Source organism: Trachurus trachurus, assembly GCF_905171665.1.
Source record: "Trachurus trachurus genome assembly, chromosome: 11".
In the NCBI taxonomy this organism is placed as follows: Eukaryota; Metazoa; Chordata; class Actinopteri; order Carangiformes; family Carangidae; genus Trachurus; species Trachurus trachurus.
This window is the reverse complement of record NC_139904.1, coordinates 25,306,990-25,333,845: the sequence shown is the minus strand read 5'-3', so window position 1 is coordinate 25,333,845 and position 26,856 is coordinate 25,306,990. Positions and strand designations below refer to the sequence as shown.

The 26,856-nt window shown below is 41.2% G+C and overlaps 2 protein-coding genes across 3 annotated transcripts; one reads left to right on the top strand and one right to left on the bottom strand.

Annotated features, from left to right (window-relative positions):
* Positions 1-1,386: 1,386 nt before the first annotated feature.
* On the bottom strand, positions 1,387-6,659 carry trappc3 (trafficking protein particle complex subunit 3). Its single transcript, XM_083982740.1, has 5 exons — positions 6,502-6,659; positions 5,361-5,458; positions 4,159-4,258; positions 2,376-2,558; positions 1,387-2,233 (listed from the first exon to the last, which is right to left on the bottom strand). The coding sequence occupies exons 1-5, from the start codon at positions 6,541-6,543 to the stop codon at positions 2,114-2,116; spliced, it is 543 nt and encodes a 180-aa protein (XP_083838866.1). The 5' UTR covers positions 6,544-6,659; the 3' UTR covers positions 1,387-2,113.
* Positions 6,660-7,403: 744 nt separating this feature from the next.
* smap2 (small ArfGAP2) lies at positions 7,404-26,471 on the top strand. Of its 2 annotated transcripts, none has more exons than XM_083981685.1 (9): positions 7,404-7,818; positions 18,697-18,830; positions 20,194-20,358; positions 20,438-20,497; positions 20,661-20,718; positions 22,052-22,206; positions 22,357-22,537; positions 23,730-24,175; positions 24,796-26,471. In XM_083981685.1, the coding sequence occupies exons 1-9, from the start codon at positions 7,713-7,715 to the stop codon at positions 24,919-24,921; spliced, it is 1,431 nt and encodes a 476-aa protein (XP_083837811.1). In that variant the 5' UTR covers positions 7,404-7,712; the 3' UTR covers positions 24,922-26,471. The 2 variants fall into 2 exon arrangements, with proteins under 2 accessions (XP_083837811.1, XP_083837812.1); XM_083981686.1 differs by having other exon boundaries at positions 7,405-7,818; positions 23,733-24,175.
* Positions 26,472-26,856: the final 385 nt, after the last annotated feature.

Genomic DNA, 26,856 nt, shown 5'->3' with positions numbered 1-26,856 from the left:
CTGCCCCTTTTTTCAGTCCAATATCCACATCACAAGCCTACAGGGTGCATAGATATGTGCACGTAATGTGTTGAGAGCTTGCCTAATGGCCCACTGGGCTTCTTGCATGTTGATGGTCCTCATGGTGCTTCCACTTTCCACTCTTTATCCTTTCAAGTGAGCACTAGCCCAGACAGAAGTGGGCAGAGGCTTAAGACAGTAAATAATACTGAGAAATCCCACCCTAATACATCTTCCCAAGGATTACAAAGTACAAAGACTGCATGTTGTCATCGTCTCTCTAATATGGAGCCAAATCAAAGCTAGGGTCCACAAACTGGCATCGGTCATTCTCCTCAGCCATTGTGAATTGTCTGCATTTTCCATGGTCATAATCTGAAAATGAACCTTTTATTTATGTTTACTGGCAGCTATGGCTTCCATTCCCCACAAAAAAGGGAATGCATTTCTCCCACAGTATCCATCTTTGGCAGAAAAATGCTAAATGTACAGAACTTGAGCCACACACTCAAGAACAATGCAGCCTGCAGCTTAGGAACGTAACGTACACAGCAACCTCTGGTGGCTGCTGGGAGAATATCCTCAAGTGTCTGAACACAACAACTGTAAAACCAGAAATGGGTTCATGTAATCGCAGCTATAATAAAACTGCATCGTATATAGTAGATTGTTTAGAGCCGGTTCCAGCAGCTAATAACTGACAGATTTCCCCAAAAGGAAATCCCTGTCTGACAAGCTCATCCTCTAAGTGCTTTCAGCAGACTCATGAGTTTCCATACAAATGTTAGTGTTGGTACACAGTGAAACAAAAAAAGAGAAAAGAATAAGAAAAACATGGCTAATGATCTCATAGTATTCAAAACATATTTTTTCTTTTAAAGCTGGAGCTTTTGATTTGTTTGTGTGTGCGTGCATGTGTGAATAGACGCCTGTGTTTTTAGTTATTGACGAGGTGTGCAGTGGAGCTAAATGAGAAGTTTGTTACCTCTGGCTAAAGCCATTCACAGGTGTGACAAGCACAACCAGAACCCTGGTGACTCTAAGTTAGGCAGCCATTCCTCCTCTGCACGCACACACGCAGATTACTTCCATGTACCCTGAACAAACATGAGAGAAATTAGGTCTGTTTTTGTTTGCCTTTGCAAAGTGACTGTGGCACTTAAAGGGAATAACACTCCTTCAGTATACTGAAGCAAAACTAACAGAGTGGAGCAGAGGACACGGTGTATATATGTATATGTGTGTGTGTGTGTGTGTGTGTGTGCCAGAGAGAGAGAGAGTAATTAAAACTGTTCCAGATCCCCCTACAGGTACGTTATGAAGTTTCACCTCTTTAACCTTTAATAAACACAAGTGGAAACCATCATATCAAATTTGTTGCATTTATTCTCCATAAATTATATTGCCAGACAATTGGCAGGAATATAGAATGTGATTTCATTTAAAAAGAAAAAAGAAAAAAGAAAGAAAGAAAGTAACGAGACAAACATTAAAACATCATAAACGTTACAATGTTGGGCTTTCTGGCCTTGCAGCAAAGAAAAAAAAGACAACTACTGACACATGGCAAAATCAAAACTTATTCTTTTGAGAAACAGGACAGAGATTTTAAGGTCAAATGAAGAAAAGGTGACTGATAAATGGTCCAGGCCTTTGTTTTACTTCTTTTGTTGAAAGCTGTCTTAAGAAGAAACTCTCAAGCTGCACAGCAGATCACTTTAAGTCTGTTTTTTTTTGTCACCCGTAAAATATTCAAGGTTGCAGAGCCATGAAATGATCTTGTGTTGGATGTGTTGGTGTTCCTTTTCTTCAGGGTGAATCTCAGTAGTCTCCCTTAGCTAACTCCTAGTATTCTTCTCCCGACGACACAGATGGAAAAAAAAAAACAGGACATGAAGATTCTAAAGTAGAGAGTGTTTTTATGATATCAACATAATGTTTCAGATCCAGGCTGTGATGTTAATAGTCTTTCACTTCAGTGGCAATATTCAAGGAAAAGAAACATGCTACTGAGATGTACCACTCGGCTTGATGTTTAGAGTGTGGTTTACTCATTCTTTCAGTCTGTAAGTGAAGGTGTTCCTTGCCACATGTAACTTCTCCTTTACTTGCATTAGTCATCTCCTGCTGGGAGATTTTCTTCAATCCTCTTAATGAACTTCATGCGAATTTCTGTAACGTTGTCCCCTCTCAGAGTGTCCTGGACAAATCTCACATCCACTGCCATCTGGACCTAAAACACACATGCACAAAATACTGCACTGTAAATGTGGTTGTAGCGGTTTTTATCATGACTCTTAAGTACATTTTTGTAAGTTGAATGTTTGTTTTCTCCATAAAACCAGTGTGTAACATTTCACAAGTGTTGAATTTACCATCTCCAGGGCTCCTCTGAGGACCCCACACAGCAGGTTGGAGTAGATCAGTGTGCTGTGGTTATCCGGCAGCTCCACAAAGTCTACCAACGGATTATTCTCTAAGATGAGGGAGAACTCATCTCCTGCCGGGCTCCAGTTGGTCACACTGGGGGTGATTCCCAGGTACATCTTAAATGCCACCTAACAACAGCAACCATACAGTAAGTGGATTAAAAACACAGTACAGGTTTACTCAATGAAAAACCATGATGTCCCACTGTAAATTAGTTTCTATGAAGTGTTTCATTTTGTGGAAAATAAAACTACAAATTTTCATTTTTTTTAATCTTTGTATTTCATCTTTATAGCTCCAATAAAAATGTCTTTGCACCAAAAGGAACTTGCTGCAGTGCCGAAATGAACGCTGCCAGATTTGTCTATCATATTACATTACTTGATTACTCAAGACACATGCTAAATTGAACAAAGAGATTATTATCTGTCCTCTGAGTCCAGTGTTATTTTTGAGCTCTGGAGACACAGGTCGGAGAGGTTACATCGGCCCAGTGTTCTGCTCTGTCCTGTCTAAATTTTCAAAGGTTTTATTATCTGGGCTTCTCAATTAACGTCAACTGAGCCTGCACATCCCTGCCAAAGCAGGTTGGCTGATCCGCTAACCAGATCTACCGACTATCGCTCGGCCCCTTCCTGCAGTTTCTTCAGTCAAGGTTGTTCTCAGTTCTCTTTGCTGGAAGGTTCTGCTTTAAATTTGTATTACTGGAACGCTAACAGTACACACCTGCTGTCTGGTAAACGCTGCCTGCTGCTCCTGTTCTTCTGCACCAATGACGAATTAAAATTCGATCGAGCAAGCAAAATTCCAACTGCTCTAGTCCAATCAATTACAATAATAAGTCATTTAATCTCCATATCTTTTAAAAACAACGAAAACAGAGCAATAATAAAACTATTCAGAATCCAAAGCTGCAGAAAGTCTACTCCTAACCACATAGCAGGCCTCTTCTGGATACATTTAACGGAGGAATGATTGAGGTGATTTCAGAGTTTGGCTACAGGTCACATTATAACCTGAGGCGAAGCTGACATTGTGGCTTCCAAGCCGCTGTCCCATAGTGGTCCTCATCTTCATTTCATGACCACGAGCCAGTTCCCTGAGCTAGTGTGGGGTTACATCTGTGGTAGGACTTCCTTAGCAAGCAGCAGCAACACCTTGAAAACAGCTGGAGTGCTCAACATACAATCAACCTTCTTGAGTCCATCTGTCGCTCCAGGCCAAAATATAAAATACGGGCGAGGAAGAGTGAAGTACAACATATCACAACAGTAGGATGATCAGGAAATGACAGGACTGCTGACTCATTTCAAGATGGACACATTTAAATATGGTGTAGTTGTTTGAAAAGGACATGAGTGTGGACAGTGAAGAAGAGAAGGGGTATCAGATCCTCTCTGAGGGGTGAGATTACACCGCATTCCACGTGTAAGTGAATCCTCACCTTCCGAGTATCAAGGTAACTATCAAAACAAAGCAAAGAGGAATGTGATCTTGGCCTCAAATTTAGGAAAATGCAGAGCAACACTCTCTGGGACTCTTCTCATCCACCAGGTCACAAGCATCATTTTCCCCTCTTCGTCCGCCGACAATGCTTCTCTGCTTTCCCTCATCATCTTTTAGGGTGTTTCATCAAGTTCACTCTCTCTAATCTGTCCTCTCTCCCTCCCCTCAATCTTGGGAGAAATCCACGGTCACGCTCTGATTGGCCTGGAACCTTCCAATTACCTTAGCAATGACATCGGCTGTTTCTCGGAAATCCTGACACCTGCCGATGCTGGAGCGTGCCAGGAAGTCCTCGATGAGACGCACTCCGATGTTATAACCCCTAAGAAAGAGAAAAAGGCGGAGGGAGAGGCAGGAGAAAGAGAGATAAAGTCATTCTGCCTCTGTCTTCATAGGTTAGAGATAGGAGACAGTGATGAATGCTCAAAGTCTTTTTGGGGTTCATACAATTGGAAAATGATGATAATTATGATCAGAAGGTCAAGTCAATTTATCCAAACTGCAGAGACTGAAGCCAACTGATGCATCCCAATCCTAACACGGTCTGTCTCTGACCACTCAGCTGGCAAACAGCAGAGTGGGCAGTGCAGACTTACTGCCTTCTAAGGCCAGGTAAGACAAGCCTCATCTCACAGAGCTTAAGGTTGCCGCACAACCAGAAAAGCAAAGTACATCCAGTCCAAAGTCCTGTCAGCATGACAGGATGTTTTGCATTTTTGAGTTACAAACCAATCCTTTGTTCTTAATCTTATTTTGTGGGAGCATTATGTCCAGTACAGTGTTCCAGAGATTTTTTTTTTCTGTCTTTAAAACAAATATCACCGCTCTCCTCTTCAAAGGCTCCCAAAAATACTGAAATAACAAAGAGTACAGGGAACCTCTGACGCAGAGGTGTAAGGAAGAAAAACTCATTGTATTATCTCTCCATTTCAATTTGTGTCAAAGTTTATTTTGAGAAGAGGGCAGCAGAATGTGTTGGAGTGGTGGGAAGCTACAAGTTAAAGGGAGACACCCAAGAAGTTGAACAATCCCGTCTTCCCTTGATTAAACAAGCTCAATTTTGAGGTTTGAGTATATTATACTCAATAAGAATGAACAATAACAATGTTGTTATAGACAATATAACAGCTTGGCAGTTTAGCTGTTAAAGTGAGTTGCATTAATGACTGCCATAAGACTGGACTATAAGTAGTTTTACATTAAATAATTTTGGCAAATTATAGTGTTTGAAATTATGGCTGTACGGATGTACTATTGTGTTCACACAACACTGGTTAAGATGTTGTTTAGTTTATGTGTTTTTTTTAAATGAAGATGCGTCATTAATGTACAGTAGCACTATAGAAAAAACTTGTTGCATATCAGAAAGCGCAAGAACACCCTTGGTGTGAAGATAACTCATGAAAGTAGACAGGGATACTTACATCTTGTCCAGTTGTTTATTGACTTCCTCATCATTCTCGTAGTCTTTGCAAAGCTGGGTGACCAGGGCCCCGTAAGTCAGTGTGAACAGCTCAGAGTTCTACAAACATAAATAACAAAGTTTACATTTTATTTGTGCTGCCCCAAATTGAGTAGGCCTAATTTAATCTTGATGAAGCCTTAAGACTGCTATATATAGTTGGTTTCTTCTTGCATCAAGCCAATTTCAAGGATATTGTGAACAAAGCAGAAACCATCCATGGAAATATAAATAAAACATGTTAAAATAGTGGCAGGTTGCTCCTAATGATGTAGGGTTTAAATAACTGCAAGGTTCACCACTTGTAAAAGTTGTGTTATCATCACTTACAATCGCAGGTTTAAGTTTATAATACACTGATTTTTTTTTTTTTTTAAAGACCCTAACTTGCATTTAATAATCAACTTCCTCAGTGTGTAGAGAGAGACATGCAAGCAGACAGTGATAGGCTACTCCCTGCACCAGGAGATATGACAAGATATGGACAACTCCTGGTGCTGAAATAACATCTAATTACATTGGTTTTAAAAAATGTTCTAACACATGATAAAAACAATATGCATGATCACTTTACGGTGCTATTTTCCCCAGTAACTGATTCTTGTCATGACAACTGTGTACAGGTTTCTTTTAGTGGCTGTTTAATAAACTGACTATATAACTTAGCTAACTGTATGGAGTGTTTTCGGTTCAGTAGTTTAATTGAGTCGTGTGTTTACCCTGATAAAATGCAGTTCAACAATGAAAGGATAATCATTTACAATGCGTTTAACTTGTTATTGATATCTTGAAGTGAATGTAACGTTACCAAGAGGATATTCACAATACAACTACAAGTGGAAGCTAGTTAGCATCTGTGCTACAGCTTCACAACTGTCACAGTCGACAATGTTCAACAATTGTTTGAAACGTTTCTTCGACTGTTTCAAATGCTTTTAATATATTGCTTGTCGAACAAAAATACACCGCTGACAATGAATTTATTTTAGCTGTAACGCAGACCGCTGCTAAATGAGCTAACGTAATGTAGCTACGGTTAGCATGTTGCTAGCTAGTCCAGCTGGGCTGGATTGGGTTGATGTAATCCTGCGGGAGTCGCCTACCATCTTCTTGCTGTCTGTTGTTCGGTTGGATTGCCTGGACATTGTGGACAGTGTTACAGGATTACACAGGTGGTGACTCGATATTAATCCTTTATTTATTTGATTCTGGCTGAGCAGTTATTTCCGTAATCACCAGTCTAGTCATTCACTTCCACAACTGTCAAGTTAGCAAAATTAGATTTTATGATTCCTGTCTCACTCAAGAGCAAAATCATTATTTAAGAAAATTTGCGAGAAAGAAAAAGCACGGAGGTTGAGAAAAAAATTGGAAAAACATTATCGATTTTAAAATCGCAATTTTTTTATCTATTTTATTGCGTAAGTATTCCTTTTTTAAAATACAAAAATAATTTATTTTGAAGGCAACATCATCTCATTTCCGGTATAGGTTCAGTACGTCATTGCTAGCTTAATGCATTTCCTCAGTCAGCTGATCGCCCAACCTCTCGTCAGCTGTTTTATTCGTGAGCAGGATGTGTCATCGCCCTCTAGCGTCTTGGAGGAGAACAGAAGCTGAGACTTGTCATGGACTTGTCACGATTGCCCACAGGATGGCAGCATCGGTAACATATTGACAGTGAGATAAACCCTCCACACGTTTACTTACATTTCTTTACAAAGCAAGAAAATACTGATTTAAAATATTTTTTATTCGAAATAGGTAGGCCTACGAGACACTTTGGTATGTTTGACATGTTTTGACATGTTTGAATTCGTGTGTGTGTGTGTGTGTGTGTGTGTGTGTGTGTGTGTGTGTGTGTGTGTGTGTGTGTGTGTGTGTGTGTGTGTGTGTGTGTGAGAGAGAGAGAGAGAGAGAGAGAGAGAGAGAGAGAGAGAGAGAGAGAGAGAGAGAGAGAGACCAGCAGGGAGACTCAGTACCAGGTTACAGATGCGCTTCAAACTATCCATCTCATCGCATCTTAGCAATCACATGGTCTCTTTCTCCACCTCACGTCTGGACTAGAGGGTATTTGCACCTTAACTAACCCGCATGCTGGTTGGCTGAAAGGCAGTCATCCCATCGTGGTGAAACAAACACGCCGTGCTCCACATCGAGGAGGAGGAGGGGGAAGAGCGACTGAGCGCATCGCCTCTGTCCACACACAAACACACACACACTCACTGCTTTCATTTAGTGAATTAAGAGGTTATTTAACAAATAGCCGGCACGGACTGTGGGGGCTGTGGAGGAGGTGGACTACTACAGCGCAATGATGACGGGCAAATCAGTGAAAGACGTGGACAGGTACCAGGCTGTGCTCAACTCTCTACTGGCGCTGGAGGAGAATAAATTCTGCGCTGACTGCGAATCTAAAGGTGGGTGATTTTTTTGCTCCTAGTGTCCGTGCATGAACGTGGAGTATGAACAGCCTGCTGCCTGCAGATTGCCAGTGTGTGAATCGACCCCCCTTGTTTCAGTTACTACGCCGGGAAATGCGGCGATGCAATTCATCGTCCCTCGGCCAATTACAGTGTACTATGGTGCAAGACACGGCGCCACATCCTCATAAGGCTGGAGCATGGCACGCTGCTTCATCATGCCGCTCTGCACCCTCCAAGTCATAGTAATAGTTTAGCCCTTGTCCCCAGGTAGGAATGCAGCTCAAATAAGATGGGTTTTCTTAATCACAATCAATAAGTAGCCTAACTATTGGGATACCTGTTTGAAAACAGAGTAGCACCCAGAGACACCTGTGCTGACTTTGAGTCACCCTGAACAGACTGTTCCTGCAGGCTGGGACACAGAGAGTCCCAACTCTTTACAAAAAAAAGCCACTGCAATACTTTGACGTCATAATGGCATTAATTGGGGCTAATGTAGCCTAATGGTCCAGTAATGACTTATTGTGAGTTGATTGTAATGACGTCATACCGTCCCCTTGTGTGTTTTTTTTTTTTAACCCTTTCAATTAGGCTACTTGGATGTTGGTGTATATCTGTGCTTTTGCAGCTGCTTCTAAAATTAATTTGCGCACTGAGGACAAGAATCATCAAAACCACACTTCCAATTGTAACATGCTTACACATGCCTACTGATCCTCTAGTCTGTTTGTAGCATCAGTCAGGCCTTGAACTACTGTATGTCATCATCTATTTGCTGAACCTGTTTTGCTATACTGGTGGGTAAACATTACTATTTTGCTCACAAACACACTGAGTTGGGGACTGATTCAACAAACTGATTATCTAGTGTTTTGTCTTCATTTTTTTGGTCAGGATCAACAGTCTACAAGTTGACATTATCTTTCAGTCTAAAAAGCTGTAAACGCATTGTCACGCGTCAAAACCACTTCCCAGCCAGAGACAAAACTCAGGTGTTAGAAAATAACCCTCCTTTATGCAAGATATGTGAGGGCTGGAAGGAAACTTGTGTATTTCCCACATCTTGATGCATATTTGGTCGACCTGTTTTGTGGAGAGGCTCAGCTTTCAAGGGTATATACGCTCGCTCTGATGTAACTTGGTGTTGAGATAGATGAGTCTGGCCCTATGACGCCATCCGTGGTCCAAGAAATGACTCAACAGTGCAGCCGCATGTCACTCAGTGTGTGCTTCCACATCAGCAGCTCTGCTCCCACCTCAGTCATAAATTCTCAAGTGCAGGCCCTGAATGTACGTAAATCCCTGAATGCTGTCATGCAGGGGACACGCTTGGGATTCCTCATAAAAACTTTATGAATGATAGGAGTGAGCAGCTTTCCATATATAACAGGGAGTAAGCTGTGTTCTGTGGTGGATGCTGCTTCAAGGCTTAGAGCTGTGTTTGTTTCTTTGTTTCTGACAAACAGATTGACAAGCAGACAGACAAATTGGAAGAAAAAAAACACAGCGTCAGGGAAATACTAGTCTACAAAGCACGGTTGTATCTCTTTATGGCTTGAAAATCCCCCTTTAATTACATGTCTGCTGTCTGATTCGTGACTAAAGTAGATAAAAGATTTGAAATCAATAACTCTCCTCCGGGTTTTACGTACCAGGCTGTGTCATGACAACAGAAAACATTTCTAGTGCAAACAGGTGCAGACAGGAGAGGTGGCGCACACGGACAGACAGACGTTTTTTTGACCTCAGTCTCAGTTCTCCCACTCAGTTCGTTTGTATGAATGTCAACATCTGGGTGTCCTTTCACCATCTCTCTTTATATTGCTCACTGTCTGTCTGCCTTTGTGTCTCTGTTGTTCTGTAACGCTGTCTGCATTTCTGTATCCCTTTCAGCTTCTTTAGCTGCCAATTGCAAGAAAAAATGATCCGTGCTGATGCAGCATCACAAATATTTAATGAGACAATAAGCAGGTCAGGTCAAGTGGCTGTTAAAAAAGAAAGTATTGATGTAGGCTATACAAATTCTGTTCAGTCAAGTTTAATCTTTAAACCTAGTTTGTGATTGTTTCTAACTAAAAGAAAATGTACCATAAAAGTATCATTAAATCGTTTCTTGAACACAATCAGGACTTGCACAATATAGAGTAGACAGTGGCAAGGTTGTACACTTCTTCGTTGAGGAGACGTGACGTCAAGGTCTCAGCTGGATTCATGCTGGAGACGTCATCAGGACTCTGTGAATGCTTAGTTTGACAATAGCAGGTTTTGTTTGTGTGGATGTGCCCGTTGGATGGGCTTTTAATGAAACATAAACTGGAAGATTTCTGGAAACACACACTTGTGACTGCTCAGGAGTAGGTTTTAAAAAAGCAGTGTGACTGGTCTCTTTCAGCGTACCTACAGACTTGGACTCTTTACTTTACTTTGTTTGTTTATTTGAATGGGACAGTGCACATTAATGGACATAACGTGCCGGAATATAGGAAGATGCAAATTTCCATCCTTGTCCCATTAACATAAAAACAGTTCAACAGCAGTACACATTACACATAATATATTAAAAAAGACAAAAGTAGACAACACAAAAAGGCAACTACTGTATAACAAGGAAAAACATATTGAGAAACACATCCCACAGGTAAGGGGACCATAAGAGTTTCGTTCTGGGAGATAAAGTGCATGAGTGCTGGGTTAAAGTGACGAGTGCTAAAGTGCAAAAGTGCATAGGTACCAGGTTGTATTGCACGATGCCCTATAAGAGTATTCTTCAAAAGAAGTTGGCCTTTCTTGTCTCTGACAAGGAGACATGGAGGGAAAGAACATTAAACCTGTGTGAATGGTTTTAAAACCATTCACACAGTTTTGATTGCTGAATGGGTTCACTCTAATTTGATACCTGTTGTGTCTTGTGGCCTACTCATCATCTCTCACTCTTTTTCTGACTCACTCAAAACAAATGCTGTCATCAAGCTCGCCTGTGCTTTTTTTTTGTGATTGCTGCGTCTTCACTGTGCAACAGACTTGGTCTAATTGCACTGCAGAGGAAATTAGGGGTCATGGGAGAAAATAGCCACCACTGACTCACCAAGATGCTAAAGCTTTAACGCTAAAGCTCAGGAAAGTGACATTTTTCTTGTGTCATGCTATAAAATAGATAGATAGATTACTTTTATTAAAGCAGATATCAGCTTCACGGCCGTTTCGGCTAATGCTGCGTTCAAGGCAGGCTTTTGAAACCGTAAGTTACAGCTTCAAGTCACAACTACGACTTGGTAGCGTTCCAGGTAACCCGTAGCTCGTGTTTTTACCATCCTGTTGTCTGTGAAAGTTCCCTATAACGGCCACTCGTAACTTCCGACCCGTGAACTCGTACCAGATCGAACTGGTATGACTTCACAGGAAGGAAAAACACAAAGTACGAGTTTCTTTGAACGCACCATGAGTTAGCAGCCCCCGCCCTTGTCAGGCATCAATTGGTCCTGGTGCTACGTCACCACATTCACGCGCATCCCTTGGCTGCACACACAGCCCTTCATGCCGTTCTCTCTCCTCATTGGATAACACTTGTATCCCACAAGGAAAATTTTCTCCTCGGGTTACAGCAGAGCAGAGTGACGGAGAGACTCGTGTTTAGGCTGAAATACTTCATGTAAGTGATTGCTGACGGAAAATAGGACTATTTAGGACTTATATTAACAAAAACATTCCACTGATATCTGCTTTAACTTCATTAACCTAAAGCGTGTTTCCCGACAGGGCACACGTCGTTCTCACCTCTCCTCTTCTTCCATGTAACTGTACTAATGAGCAAACTGACTCTCTGATGGAGGCTGTTTGCAGGCAGATATTTTACCTCCCACCTGGCTAGTGTTAGTCCACTCTGTGCATTCCATGACGAGCACACACACTCCTGCAAAACCACGCACATGCACACACACACAAGCTCACTTAAACCGCCTTTTGTCCGCTCTTCGTCCCTTCTCTCAAGTCGGGCCTTTGGCCATATGGCTCGTGAGGAGGTTTGGTCTAATCTTGTTTGCTCTGACAGAGATTACATGTGCGTTTATCACCTTGCTCTCCCTGAGTGACTGAAAGAGGAAGTGACGAGATGCATGAAGCAAAGAGTAAGCTTACAACAGCCAGTGGTAAAAAAAAAAAAAAAAAAAAAAAAAGCCACTTAAAACTCATTAATGTTGCTAAAAGGCAATCCCTTTCTATGCTTACTCTGCTGGAACCGCAACAATGAAACTATATTTGTGCTGCCTAACTTCCCGTCTGTCTCTTTTCGTCTGTACCACATGGCACTCTGTGTTATTTGTATTTTCTATCACTTCCTCACATCCTGACTCTTGTACAGTAAACCCTCAATACTACCAGGAAATAAAGAGGAGGGGGAGGGAGGGAGGGGCAGGTGCATAATGTAGTCAACACTTCACCTCTGGCTTTAGTCTCAAGGGTCTGCATGTGTGTGTGTGTGAGAGAGAGAGAGAGAGAGAGAGAGAGAGAGAGAGAGAGAGAGAGAGAGTGAGTGTGTGTGTGTTTGTGCTTGCATAAAAGCCTGCCTCCTTTATTGTCTCCATTGTACTTATGTTTACGTACATACTGGGCCCGGGTTGCCGTGGAGATATCTGGCGATGTCATGCCTTATCCCTCTTTCACCACTGTCACCACCACCACACTCTCCTCCAACCCCTTAATCTCATCCAATGAAAAGGCAGCAGGGATCTCCTTTTAAACAAGGAGCTGATTGGCTGGTTGTGTCTCCTGGCTGATGCAGAGCTCAGAGTCCCACAGTACCAGGGATTGGGTGGCACAGTGGTAGAGTACACTGTATTTTACTCTGTGTATACTCCTCTAATAAACTGTCATGGCTGGTTAAACCTGCTCGGGGTCCCATGGGCAATATAAGGCCTTTAAAAATCCTGTCTCTCCTACTATGTGTGCAGATCATCCTTGGAAATTTAGATTTTGACACCAATACCAGTATAATGCATAGGCTACTGCACTTGCTGGGCAATAATGGTGACTTGTGAGTGAACAAGTCCAATCGCAGAGCGCCTGCTCTCCCCGCCACAAACAAACACTTTTTCCTTGTTGTGATGATTTCTTTACAAAAATAAACGGTCGAGCAGTGCAGTGGTAATGTCCAAAATATCTCTGACCGTTTATTTTTGTAAAGAAATCATGTTTGTTTCTGTGGCGGGGAGAGCAGGCGCTCTGTGATCAGATAGTAATGTCTTTCCAGGACGTTCCAGAGTTAGGCTATCTGAGGCGAGTGATTACATGCAAAAACACAAAGTTTATACTGTTTATACTGTACACTATATGAGTTCAGTGGTGTCTTGTAAGGATTCCAGTCATGTACCATAGATATTTGATTGTTTTTGAGTGTTTGTTGTGGTCGAAAAAATTGCCCCCATAGTTTAGCGTTGTTGCTATCCCTAGCACCGGGTAGCCATGGTGTAACTCCGGTTTGCCTGCAATTTTAGTCACGTTTTTTGCTCCCCCCAACACTGGGTGACCATCAGGACAACGATTTAAGGAATTCTCCTTTAAGTGTTTCTACAGCCACACAAATACAAAAATTAACACACTAACACGAACTTTAGAGAAGAGTAGTAATGATATTAACTGCAGCGAGTACAAACAGTATCCCTAACAAGACAAAATGAAGCATTGAAGTGAGTCTCGAGAAGAATCTAAAGCCCACGGTGATGGAGTGAGTGTGTTATTCATCTTTTGATGTAATATCCATCCAACCTCAATGACTCACCTGCAGGATCAGTCATGACATGCACACTGTAACACAGATGGTGGGTGTGTATTAGTAAATTATCAATAGGGGTCCATCTGTTTAGCTCAGACAGGGACTGGGTCACTGAGTGGCCTCAGGGTTTCTGGGCTGCTTTAGATGCCGGGTGGCTTGAAGATGGGACAACAGTGGTGACACGAGCGTGTGTTGGTGTGGTGGTGTAGGAGGGCGTAGAATCCACTGATGACTGAGACTCTGTGGGATTAACTGGGAGCACGCAGAGAGCCGTTTATCCTTGTGGGATGTAGGCTAATGAGCCATATGCACCTGCTTGAGCACGTGTACGTGCAAGTCAGTGGGTGTATATTAACAAAAGTTTTTGTATGACATGGTGCATTCATGTGTGTCACCAAATGTGTGTATCAGAAAAAGCTTCTCATGGACTGGGAGATGATCAAAAGGACATTAAGAATTGATTCTGTTTTTTAGGCTTGTTTGTTTTACATTTTGAGAATTCAAACTAAAGAAAACCTGTATGTGTGATTCTAGGACACTTTGTACAATCATACAAACCCACATAATCTCTTTCATCATTAATAATATCACAAAAAAACTAATGGTAACTAGATATGATGGTGACATTCGTTGATAAACCATCATGTAACCCTCTTCTTTTTTATTATTTTATTTTTTAAATCTGCAAGAAGGCACTGTAGTTCCAGAAACACAGGAGCAAAATATGTTATATTGTGGAAGTTCATTATGTCTGAATGTAGTATTTAGTTTTCCTTTTTTCTTTTCCAAGACAAGAAGTTGTTTCTCATACTGTACCTTGTTAACAGTTTCGGCGTGTTCTTCCGCACGCCAAAACTGTTCTTCAAGAAGAAGGTGGAAGAACACCTTGTTAACAGATGAAACTGTTAACAAGGTATGAACAACTTATGTCTTGGAAAAGAAAAAAGGAAAACTAAATACCAAAATATGTTGGTGTTGAAACCTGGGAAGCACCAGTGTGCAACAGTAGCTCTATTATGAATATTTTGCACAACAACACAGCAACAAGGTGTTAGACCTGTTGGAATTGCTTTTGTCACAGACCTTTAAACCACAAACAGAGAATGAACAGTCAGAGCAGCTCAAAGCAGAGGAATTGGCCCACAGTCTATGTCTTCCTTTATGAACTGAATCAGTTTTTCTAGCCAAAAACCTGTTGGTCTGCTGGTCTCTCTCTCTGGAGATTTTATTGCTACGCTCTCTCCACCTCAGACTACTTTCTCACAGACTAATGGGTTTGGCAGACGAAATGTGACCATCTAGGATAATACTCGTATGTCTTCTTGTGCATCACACTGGTGTGTATTGTTGTATTTCCATATTTAGGATGAGTAAATAACCTCAAATGGATCAAAGTTCATTTGTATGATAATTTTACAGATTATTTGAGAAACTCACGATTAAAAATGTTTATTGCAGCTTCATTATACATTTGAGTTTGGCTTCAAGGCTCCGACTTCATCACTCCCTGAGAATAGGATTTCATTAAAGTATATGGGAGTGATGAGCGACTATCTTAACCCGGAGCCTACAGGTGGATGCTGGGGTGGTGGCGCTGAGATGCTGCTGTGTCATAGACGAGCAAAGAGGACGATGGGTAAATCACCTATCTTAAATAGACTGCCAGATTGAGAGGGTGTGTATGATGTCATGGGAGTGACGCAGCGCAGCTCGAGTTGGCTGCCTGAACTAGCTCGCAGACTTTGCTCCATTAGTGCACTACAGTTGTGTTTAGAGGATCATGTTGTAAGTAAAAGTCCTCACAAATGTGTGTGTGTGTGTGTGAGTGGCAGAGGGGTTCATAATAGAGCTCTGTTTACACGTCTAGTTTCATACCCTCTGTGCATCCCAGCAGGTCAGCAAACAGCTAAAGTCCATGATGACTATAAAAATCTGCTCTTGTTTGTCTGTTTTTGGCTCTCGTCCTGTCCCTGACTTCTGCTCCCCTGATGTGCCTCAAACTGCATGCACCACTACAACCACATCCACCTTTTCCCTAGGGTGATTCATCAATCGCCTTTGCAGGCACTTAACTTTTGAGTGGTTTGCGCTATAAAAACTGCAGCACAGCTTTAGTAGTAAAACTGGAGTATTTAAATATACTTCAAAGAAGGTGTTGACAGTTGTTTGTTTGTTTTTTTTATTACAAAAAGCACAGAGGAAGACAGTGGAGAAATGTGCACTGCAATGTCAGATCCTGTAACACAGAAATACTGGTTGTACAATGCGTCCTTTCTTTTTTTTTTTGGATATCTATTCCTCCTACTCTCTTCCTACCAACTCTGTTCAAAGTACCTGGAGGTGTGTGCTGTTGCTGGACAGACGCACTATATATGGCTCCTTACTCAAGCACTGAATTGATTGGAACCAAAGTGATGCAGTATTCAGGTGTGATTCTCTTCAAAAGCCTAAGCTCCTAATCTGTCCTCCTTCCTTATTAAACTGAGTATTGAGAGTGAGATCTTCTCATTTTTGGAAGCTGTAAATGATGTATAAGTCTGATATTATGTTTGAGGATTACTTAATTTGACTGAAAAAATTCATTAAATTATTGAAAAACCAAATGACGCAGACACATGCATTTGTAGATTGATAGTATTTGTAGAAAAAGTGGTGTTCTCCTGTGTTCATAAAGAATCATAGAGAGGTTGGTAAGTAGCAGGCCACACCATACACAAACATGGGCAGTCAAGTTACTGTAAATTTAATAATGGACTTAACAAAACAAAACTTAACAAAGAGCTCAATATTTGCATTCAATCAAATATATATAAATGCGTTTTTCACTTCAATTTGTCACCAAAAAGAACACCAAGAAATTTTGATGATGAGATTTCAGAGATAGAATTATTCCCAACGAAAATAAAATAATTATTCTTTTGTTTTTAGTATTAAACATGAAATTTAATTCCTGATCATTTAAACATTTTAAGAGAGTTTGTTCAATTTGAATCGATTTGAAATGTAGATCTAATTCAGAATTTGCTTCAGAAATAAATGTTGAAAAATGTTCATCTCATAGAAACAACAAGTATCATCAGCAAAAAGTAATATGAAGATGCAGTGGTCAAAGCATTAGTGCATAATAAAAACAAAGGAGGTGGGAAAATGGACCAATGTGTGACATCACAAACCAAGAGATCACTGTATTCAGCAGATTCATCATGGTACTCCAACTAACACGTTATGGTGCTTCACTGGGTAAGTGAAAACATCAGCTTTCTGATCAACTGACCAACTGACAGTCTGAAACTGCCCTCTCTGCAGCCATGCAGTTAGCATGGCGAAAAAGAGAAAAAAAAAGTTGGAACAATATCCACAAAAACATGCAGAATTTGGGTGAATCCCCAGAAAGTAGGGGTGGAGAATATAATAGAAACAGAGAATTAGAGCTGTGTGAGAGAGATAGGAATGGACAGGGGAGGAGAGGGGGAGCGGCGATGGTGAATGAAAGAGATAAGAAAAGGCAGCCGGGACACTGGGGGGAGCATAAGAATAGAGATGAGCAGGACAAAATGATTCCAGTGTATGGGGAGTTCGACACAATTGACAATCTCTCGCTTTCCCTGTGTCAGTGCCAATGTTTACAGCAGTTAAGCTGGCTTTGCAGGAGTAATTCTACTATTATTAGCCAGCATGACAGCTAATGCTGCAGCCAGACGGTCAGGATGATGGACATACGCCGTCTGTCTGGTGACCCTCTGTTGCTGCCTTGCTCTCTGTGCTGATTTTTGCATTATTGCCTTGCTGTGTCTGTCGCTTTTTCAATTCTAAAATGAAGCCCACAAGTTGAGCAAACAGGACACACGTGATAAATCATTCCCAGTCCAATGATTTCCTGTTAATAATGCAAATAGAATAATGTTACTTTTAGCATTCATTGTTCAGGATGCAACCAATGCACGCAGCTATTCTTTGACTCTGCACCCAGACGCTGCAGTGTTTCCGCTGGAGGCGCATAGAGGAAGGTTTTGCATGTTTTTCTCGTCTGAAACTCAGCTTCCTCTTTCATTTGCATAGAATGGCCTTTCTTAAACACGGCACAATGACTTCAGCGGACAGGGGAGAGAGTCTTTCCAAATTAAAAGCTGCTCTTCCACCTAGTGGTGTAAAGGCTGCAGCGCATCAACTTGTAGCAAGGTTGCAAACAAGGACTCGTGATGGAGATGAGTGGAGAGGTGCAGACAGAGGCAGCCAACTGGAGTGAGGGGAGGAGGGGCGGCAGGAAATGGATGGAGGAAAAAGAAGGAGAGGAAGGAGGGGTGGAAAGGGAGAGGGATGTAAGGGAGAGATGCGGAGAGAAGCACCAGTATTCTCTTTGAAGCTGACTGTACTCTCTGACGAGGACGGTTGCATAATTTGAGCAGAAAAATAGCCCGACAGTGTTGTTTTTATTTCCCCTACTCAGTGTTCAGACGAGGAGCCTGACGACTCTGCAGGCAGAGCGAAGACACACTGATGCAAACACACAATGCTATATTAAGCTTTAAACCCATACAGCAAAGGGGTGAATATAGGGCACACAACACTCCGATGTATCCATTAAGATAAGGCATATGGCAGGAAGACAGACAAAATGGCCCACTCAGATAACATTGCACCCACACACACAGGCTCATGACCAAATGAGTAATCATCCCTGCAGGTATCCAGGCTCTGAGAGTGTGTGTGTGCGCATGTGTATGTGTGTTTGTTTGAATTCCTACTCCCCCTCTCTCCTCTCAGTCTCAGTTATGTAGGCTAACTCTCCTATTGGATCCCATTATGTGTCAGGACACCGCATGACTTTCATGGGATTAGATGTGTTCCCAGTTGAATTCAGACTCATAATTGAGGTTTCAGGCTTGTCTCTCTATAATTGGACTGAAATTAATCAGAGTTTTGCTCATCATTCCTCAGCCTCTTCACCCCACCCTCAGTCTACCAGTCTATTACTCTAAGATTCACTTTTCCTCTCTTTTTTTTCTCATTCTAGTCTAATTGCCAAGTTGTTTTATCGGCATCCCCTAAGGACTTTCTACTCTAAATATTAACTCACCTTTATCTGTCTCTTTTCATTCACTAAGGGCCGAGATGGGCATCGTGGAACTTGGGCATCTTTATCTGTATCCGCTGCGCTGGTATCCATCGAAACCTGGGGGTTCACATCTCCAAGGTCAAGTCTGTCAACCTGGATCAGTGGACACAGGAGCAGGTCCAGGTCAGAGGTCACATACAGATATCTAGATTGGGGCATTTAGTAGACGTTAATGCCATTTCATTTATTGTTTATTTGACAAGGACAGTGCACATTAATGAACAATTTGTGACGCACACATCACGTCATGTAAATATGCCGGATTTAGCTCAAAGCTAGTTTCCATCCGTAGTCCTCACATTTAAAGATGGACAGACATACCATACAAAAAGATAACAGTAGGAAGCTACCTGCGTAAGTATGAAAAAACATAGTATTAGCAGCAGTGACAACAATAAGAAAACAGATAGCGACCTGCATATATATAAGAGAGGACAGACAGAGTACTAGCAGTATTTATATCAGTAAAAGATAAGAAATAAGAAAACAGATAACAATGCCATGCAGCGCTGCATGGCATTGTTATCTGCATAAATATAAGAAAAAACTGAAAATTAGCAGCAGATTCACAATAAAATTACAATACAGAATAAGTTACGGTAAGAAATAAGGACTACAGTAGTACTGTATTAAAGTGCTAGTCAGTATTTCATTCATTCATGGGTGCAGATTTGGTGAGACAGTAACCATTCTTTAAGCTGTTTTTTGAATGCATTAAAGTAGGACTGTCTCTAATCGGGGTTGGGAGACTATTCCAACATGTTCTGCCCTTAACAGTTAGGGAGTTTTGGCCTATGCGGCTCCGTGTGAACGGTACCTCACAGTCCCCTCTGGAGGAAGATCTGATGCTGAGGGAGGGGCCAGCCCATTTAACATACAGTATGATTCTCTACTAAACAGACACCAAAGGGATGACTGGGTTCACACATAATAGATGTAGACAGTAAAATGTTTATCACAAGCAACATGATCCCTTCTTAAGTGTGTCCACAGACAAGTAACAGCATTTTCCATTTTCCTTTTTTTTAATCTTGCACCCACAATATTTATAACAAATGACCTGACATGAGAAATGAGAAGTTGTTGGATCAATGCTCCTATTTCAGTTTCAGATATCTGTTGCAACTATATCTTTCAAAGACATGACGGTTGAGCAGGGAAGGAGGACCAGGATGGAATCTTAATATTTGTTCGTTCGCAGACAGCAGATCAAGAAGCTGCTTTCTTATTAGTATGCTGCTCATCTTGCCTGGGTCTGATATGCAGCCGGCATTATGCCTCCCTGTGTGATAATATCCTAGTCAGCATCTTTCTATCTCTCTATTCCCAACATACACCAAAAGAATTTGCACAGTTTCATAAGCAGTCCTTTTTCTTTTTATATCACTGAAACCATAATGGGAGTAGCGCCTTGAATATTGTATTTTTTCCTTTATTAGATTGCGTAACAATTTAAATTTGGTTTGTTGTGTGTCGGTGTCCCCAGTGTGTTCAGGAGATGGGAAATGCCAAGGCCAAGCGTCTCTACGAGGCCTTCTTACCCGAGTGCTTCCAGCGGCCGGAGACGGACCAGTCTGCAGAGATCTTCATCAGGGACAAGTATGACAAGAAGAAGTACATGGATAAAGTCATTGACATCCAGATGCTCAGAGTGAGTCAGCACACACACACAAACCACTCACACACACAAATTATGAGAGGGTGAATAGCCACGTATTTTCTCTGTGCAGAAAGAAAAGAGCTGCGACAATATACCCAAGGAGCCAGTTGTGTTTGAGAAGATGAAATTGGTGAGCACAACTTTGTATGACCTTTTTACTTCTATCACAATGATGATGATTTGGATTAAACTGGAAGTGACTTTGTTGTTCTAAATGGAGACAAAAGTCTCAGGTTCATATGTGGACGAAGGTGTTGTTTCCTAAATCGTGTCCACTTTGTCTGTTGCAACAGAAAAAAGACATCAGCCCGAAGAAAGATTCCCAGTGTGTCACAGACCTGCTTGGATTAGGTACTCTACCTTATGCACATGCTCACACACATTAACTTGCTACACTCCCTTAACCCTCAGATCCTGTTAAAAATGACTAACATCCTCCTGTTAGGGACATTTTTGTACCCTGTTTTCAAACACACACCATGATACAGTAAAAATAGGTATTACAAATTTTTTTTTTGTTGCTTAGGGTTAGGTGTCTTGTAATGAATGATGTGTAATTTCATCAATATTTTTTTTATAATTTAACCCTGTCATGGCCTGTTTAAGTGAGGGGCTGCTAATATCCGTCATAAAAAATGTTGAAAAACTGCAATAAAATAAAAATGTTTTAAATAATTGTATTTCCTCCAACTATTATGAGAACAGTCATATGTCTGCCTTTGAACAGGGCCGACATTGAATTGTTTGCTTAAAGTTTGCTTGAGCATTTTTTTCATTTTATATGGCCATGTACTGTACAGTTTTTTGTGACATGTCGGCTAAAAAGGCATGGTCACGTGACTTTCTGTGGAAAAACATGACATCATAATACAATATGAAGTGATATTTCAAAAATCGCCCAGAAACCTATATTTTGACTTCCCCTGATGTGAATTAAACCATGAAAATATAAAAAATATTTTTCTGGGACAAAATAACCCCCAGGTGAAAACGTGTGGTTTTTGCAATTTTCAATGTCAAGTCAAGTCAAGAGATCTTTATGGATGTGTATGGGTACATTTTCTGTCCCTATCAGGAGATGAGGTCCCAACGCGATAAATAGAGAATTATAAGGTGCAGACAGGAGATCTTTTAGGAGCATGATGTACCTTGCAAAAGCCACCTCTCTGCAACCTGTGAACATTATAGCATGATCACAGCCAAATTTAAAATCAGATGGTCCATAAAATGAGGAAAAACAGGATCTGAGGGTTAATAAGCATAACAAAAGAATATAGGGGCGACGTTTAGCTCACTGTGTAGAGCTGCTGCCCCATGTTGAGGTTCAGTCCTCGGTGCAGGCGGCCCCGGTTCGAGTCCCGCGTCGGACGGCCCTTTCCTGCGTGTCATTCCCCCACTCTCTGCCTCCCCATTTCCTGTCTCTCTCTTGACTGCACTATCAATTAAAGGCAATAAAATCCCAAAAAATATACTTAAAAAGAATATAAAAGTAAATATAAGAGCAGCCGCCTGGACCCTCATGTTGTCATCACTCTTACTGTAAATCACGCTACATTTGCTTGCCTGTCTGTATCATAAAACACATGCTGAGTTAAAATGAATATTTGATCACAGAAATTGATGTGGAAAATGATGACTTGACACAATCATTATCATAACAGTATTTCCATTTATCCTCTATTAGACGCCCCTGCTCCAAGTGTTGTGGTGTCTAATGGTGGAGGATGTGCTCCAGCCAGTAACGAGAGCCCAGCGGTGTCTAATCCACCTCTGGCACACTCTGCCCTGGATCTCTTCAGCTCCCTGCCCACACCCTCCTCTGCTTCCTCTAAAACTATGGTAGGAGATAAAACACTGTATATACTGTATGTACTGTGACCTAAACCTGTGTTCTCATTTGTCTCTTTTGTCACCTTTGCCTGCATCCTGTCACCACTGACCTTCCTCTTGTATCTTCCTATCCACGCCCCATGACATGTCTAAACCCAGCCTGTACCCAGCTCTATGCATCAGAGCAGAGTGACTGCCTCTGTGCCTGAAAACCTCAGTCTGTTCCTGGATCCGGCACCAAAAGCAGAGGAGGGCACTGTCAAGAAGCTGTCCAAGGACTCCATTCTCTCCCTGTATGCTTCCACCCCCTCAGTGCATGCCAGCAGTATGGCTGCTCACGGTGAGACCGACATTCATTTCTGTCAGAGGTTGTTTCCATCATATTTACTGCTGCACAAATACATAGTGTCAATACTGGATCAAATCCCTATGTGTAAATTGGAAGATGTTTCTCTTAATTAAAAGGAGAGTATTAGATAATTACTACCAAACTGCAGCTTTCCTGAACTACATGGACTCTTTTTGATCCTTTGTCTGCCAATTCCACTGTATCTTATATACCCAGCATTGACTAGCTTGTGGACATAGAGAAGAATTTTGCAAGTACAGAGCCAAACGTGGCCCTAAGGAGTTGATGGAGACTAACCAGGGCTAAAAGAAAAGTGAATATTAAACTTACAGACACACCGCTGTAAATGAGTGATAATAGCCTATTGCTCCTGGACCTGTAAAGAGGCCAGTGTTTGCCAAGACATTTTACAAGGTATCAAACAGTGCTCCCAAGTGGTGAGAAAAAATATTCCATTCAGTTTTAAGTTTATGTTAAGGTTTGAGGACCCAAAACACATACAGAGAAAACATGTATGGTAGAATTAAGAAAAGATTTATTGACTTACTGGGACACAAAAAACACACCGGCAGGAACACACAGGCATCACTGGAAAAAGAACCAGAGGAAAACACTTAGGTAAAGAAAACAGGAGGGAGAAATGAGACACAGGTGGAGCAATCAAACCCAGGTGAGGTAATCACAGGAAGACAAGACACCGGGAACTTCAAAATAAAACAGGACATAAATGGGGAACAAGAGACAAACCCTAACATTTTAAAGACTAAGTATTATCAATAGAGTGCTCCTCTGGTTGTCTCAGCCCTAAGAGTTTTTTTGAATGGGATTTCAGCATGCTGAACACAAAACACTTGTCTACTCTCCATTTGTCATTGTGTTTACACTGGTGCTTTTTAAAACTTTTACTAACTTTCTGAGAGGAAAAAATAAAACTTCAGAAATCATTGAAGTGGTGTTGATTTGTGAAGATTATCCAGCTGAAGAAAACATGCAAAGTATCATAAACATTTCTTTGTTTCTCTGCAATAACTCAAAGTCAACAGAAACATGCCAGTGTGTTTTTGTTGAGGGAACTAGGACGGTGCGAACTCCCTGGTTGACCTACAAAATGACATCATCCCTGCAGCAGACTGTTGGTGATCAGGTGCAGAAACGTCTTCTTTCTGTCTGGGATTGTTTTCAGCAGGCTTGTACATGAACCAAATGGGCTACCCGACACACCCGTACGGTTCGTACCATTCCTTAGCCCAGGCAGGTGGAATGGGAGGCGCCATGATGACATCACAGATGGCCATGATGGGACAGCAACAGAGCGGCATGATGTCGGTTCAACAAAACAGCATGATTGGAGTACAACAGAACAGCATGATGGGACAGCAGAACGGCGTCATGGGTGCTCAGGGTGTCATGGCTCAGCCGAGTGGTGCTGCGGCGTCGCCCTATATGACCGGGATGACCCAGAGCATGATGGGACCACAGCAAAGTGGAATGATGGTACAACATCAGAATGGCATTATGGGTCAGCCCCAGAGCGGCATGATGGTGCAGCAGCAAAGTGGGATGATGGGACAGCAGCAGCAGGTTTATGGGGTGCAGCAAACCCAGCAGCTTCAGTGGAACATCGCTCAGGTGTGTTATTATGTAGCCACATTGCACACGCTTAGGGATGTCACGATAATAGATTTTTTTGGTACGATTACTGTCAGAGAAATAATCACGGTATTGTGATTATCACGATTATTATGCATTAATTAATTTCACAACACTATTTATGTGTATAATCAAATATAGTTAAAATATACATTACTAATTCTAAAATATTTTAAATATCTATTAAAATATGACCAATTATTTATCCACCAGGGGAAGTGTTTGAAATATTCAAGTCATTAATTGTCATTGATACGAAATGTTTAAATTTTAATTAATTTGTTTTAATCTTTTTTTTTAATTACAAATGACACACTAGCATTTAAATTCCTACCAATTCAATTCTACGTTAGGTAAATGAACCAGTATCTGTGCATTCACCTTTACTTTGGCGCACATCTGCCGACACGGTTCATACATAATCTTTTTTTGGAAAGTGACAGTATTTAGGAATCTTTGCGATCAATTAATTGTGGCGTTTAATACAGCGATTAATTGTGAAAACAAGTAATTGTGACATCCCTACACACGCTACCCAGATGTTTTTGAAAAGATGAGTATTAAAGTGCTTCAAGAAATTTGTGTTTTGTGGCTTTCAGATGTCTCAGCACGTGGCCGGCATGAATGTCTACAACACCAACGGCATGATGGGATACAGCAGTCAACACATGGGCAGTTCCACAACTCCAAGTTCGGCACATATGACAGCACACATCTGGAAATGAACTCATCTAGCCGAGAAATAATGTAACGCCAATAACCCACAAAGGAGAGGGGAAGTCGTAGGAATCTGTGGATTTGACCCTCCGTAAGACATTTTCTAATGCAAAGGAGGAGGAGGAGACAGGTGTGAAGAAGGATGGTCTGGCAAACCACTACTACCTCTCTTTCTCTCTCCTCTCTGCCCATGCTTCCTCTTTTTGTCTCATCCATGGCCATGTTTTTGCAGATTTCCATGCTTGCCTTCAGAACATTTAGGTATAAAAGCCAAGACAACAGGGTTCAGAGGCCACTGGTTAGGACTGAACATCTTTTTTTGTACCTAGCCTGTATGTGAGAGTGCGTGTGCGCACACATCTGCTCTATGTAGGTGTCAACTAACTGCTCGACTTAAAGGAACAGTTTTTTTTCTTTGTGAACTTTACTCTTTTTCTTACCTGATCAAAGTCACAAAGGTAGTTTGAAGGTACAGTATGCTGCACTATGAAGTTAGCCTAGCTTAGCTTCACTGGTTGATGTGCTTGAATACTTATGTTAATTGGAACAAGTAGATTAAGAAACATGTACTTTTATCTATATCTACTTTTTCAGGGCAAAGCAGGATTTATTTTTTATGAGCTGACCCATTTTAATATCTCAGCTCTGAAGCAGCTCTCATTGAGTATGCAGTTGATAGCTGCATAAGATGAACAATATTGGGCTTAATGTCAGACGTTGTCAGAAAGTCCTAAAATTGTATGTATAGGGAATCAGTCTGTTCATTTAAACATAACCATTGGATTTGGCTCTGAAAGTAAGAAAATCAGTAAAATCACAGAAAACATTCTATACCTTTTTCAAGCACTGAAGTTATTCTACACATCCAACAATATTAAAAGTTAAGAAATCCCTTTAAGCGATAACACGTTGTTTCTATATCCTTACTGTCTGAGCTGCAGAAACCTACCTAAACAGACCTTAATGATGATGTCTTCTACTCAATCTACAGAGAGCTTCTTTTAGAAAAAATATATAATCTCGTCAAAAGTCCTAAACTGGAATTTAGGAGACCAAAGATCAACACTAGCTTTATTATGGTTGTACAGTGTTGCAGTATACTTAACTGTATGGCCACTTAACTAGTGATCAGTAGAAAAGTCATTTCAGCAGTCCTTTAGCAGTATGTTTGGTCATACCTGCTCCAACAATTCACTGTGCTATTTCCTGAGCAGTGGTGGGACACTTAAACAAGTCACTTGCATGCAAAATGTAATCATGTAAGCTCTCACGCACCTCAAGTTAAGGGTCTACCTTGTACAATAGAGGCCTCAAATAATGTTGAATGTCTGTATATAAGAGAGAAATTAAGAGAGAAATTGGGACAGAGACAAGAAAAATCTTTAAAAGGTACAAATGAGTCATGTTACAGATGCTTCTACTGAACTGCATGAGGAGAATGTTTATCTAGCTCTGTATGTACTGTATGTTAAATATGATATCCGAATGTGTCTCTGGAATGTGTATCTCTGAATGTGTCTCTCTACTACTACATGTCCACCAGTCTCTGAAAAAGACCCAACAAAAAATCTCGATGAATGTGCGTCTTGAATGTGTTTTCACGACTGTACTGGACTCGTTTTGAGTTTCTTTGTTTCTGATTTTCTTTGACTCTGTCGAGCAACGTACTCTTACAACGTACAACGTCTTTTGAATGTCCTGTGGTCAACAGCGTCCCGTCCAATTTTTTGGTGAATTGTTAAATTTGCTATGAAAAGTCTTATCATCAAGTCAGGGGCAAACTGTGACGTAATTAAGGCGTTTACAATTTGGCCAAACTACATTGTGAAGCAAAAAGCAATTGTACGACCGTGATCTGTCACAACTCTCCCACACAAGCTCAGTCCTGATTTCTTTCTAAATATGTTCATTCTTATATCTGCATGAAGCCATTCTGTAAATAA

Coding starts and splice junctions, on each gene's coding strand:
- trappc3 (XM_083982740.1), bottom strand. CDS start 6,543: ATGTCCAGGCAATCCAACCGAACAACAGACAGCAAGAAGATG. Junction 5,459..6,501: donor CAACAGACAGCAAGAAGATG/GTAGGCGACTCC, acceptor TTATGTTTGTAG/AACTCTGAGCTGTTCACACT. Junction 2,234..2,375: donor TCAGAGGAGCCCTGGAGATG/GTAAATTCAACA, acceptor TGTGTGTTTTAG/GTCCAGATGGCAGTGGATGT.
- smap2 (XM_083981685.1), top strand. CDS start 7,713: ATGATGACGGGCAAATCAGTGAAAGACGTGGACAGGTACCAGGCTGTG. Junction 20,498..20,660: donor TGTTTGAGAAGATGAAATTG/GTGAGCACAACT, acceptor CTGTTGCAACAG/AAAAAAGACATCAGCCCGAA. Junction 22,538..23,729: donor CAGCAGTATGGCTGCTCACG/GTGAGACCGACA, acceptor GATTGTTTTCAG/CAGGCTTGTACATGAACCAA.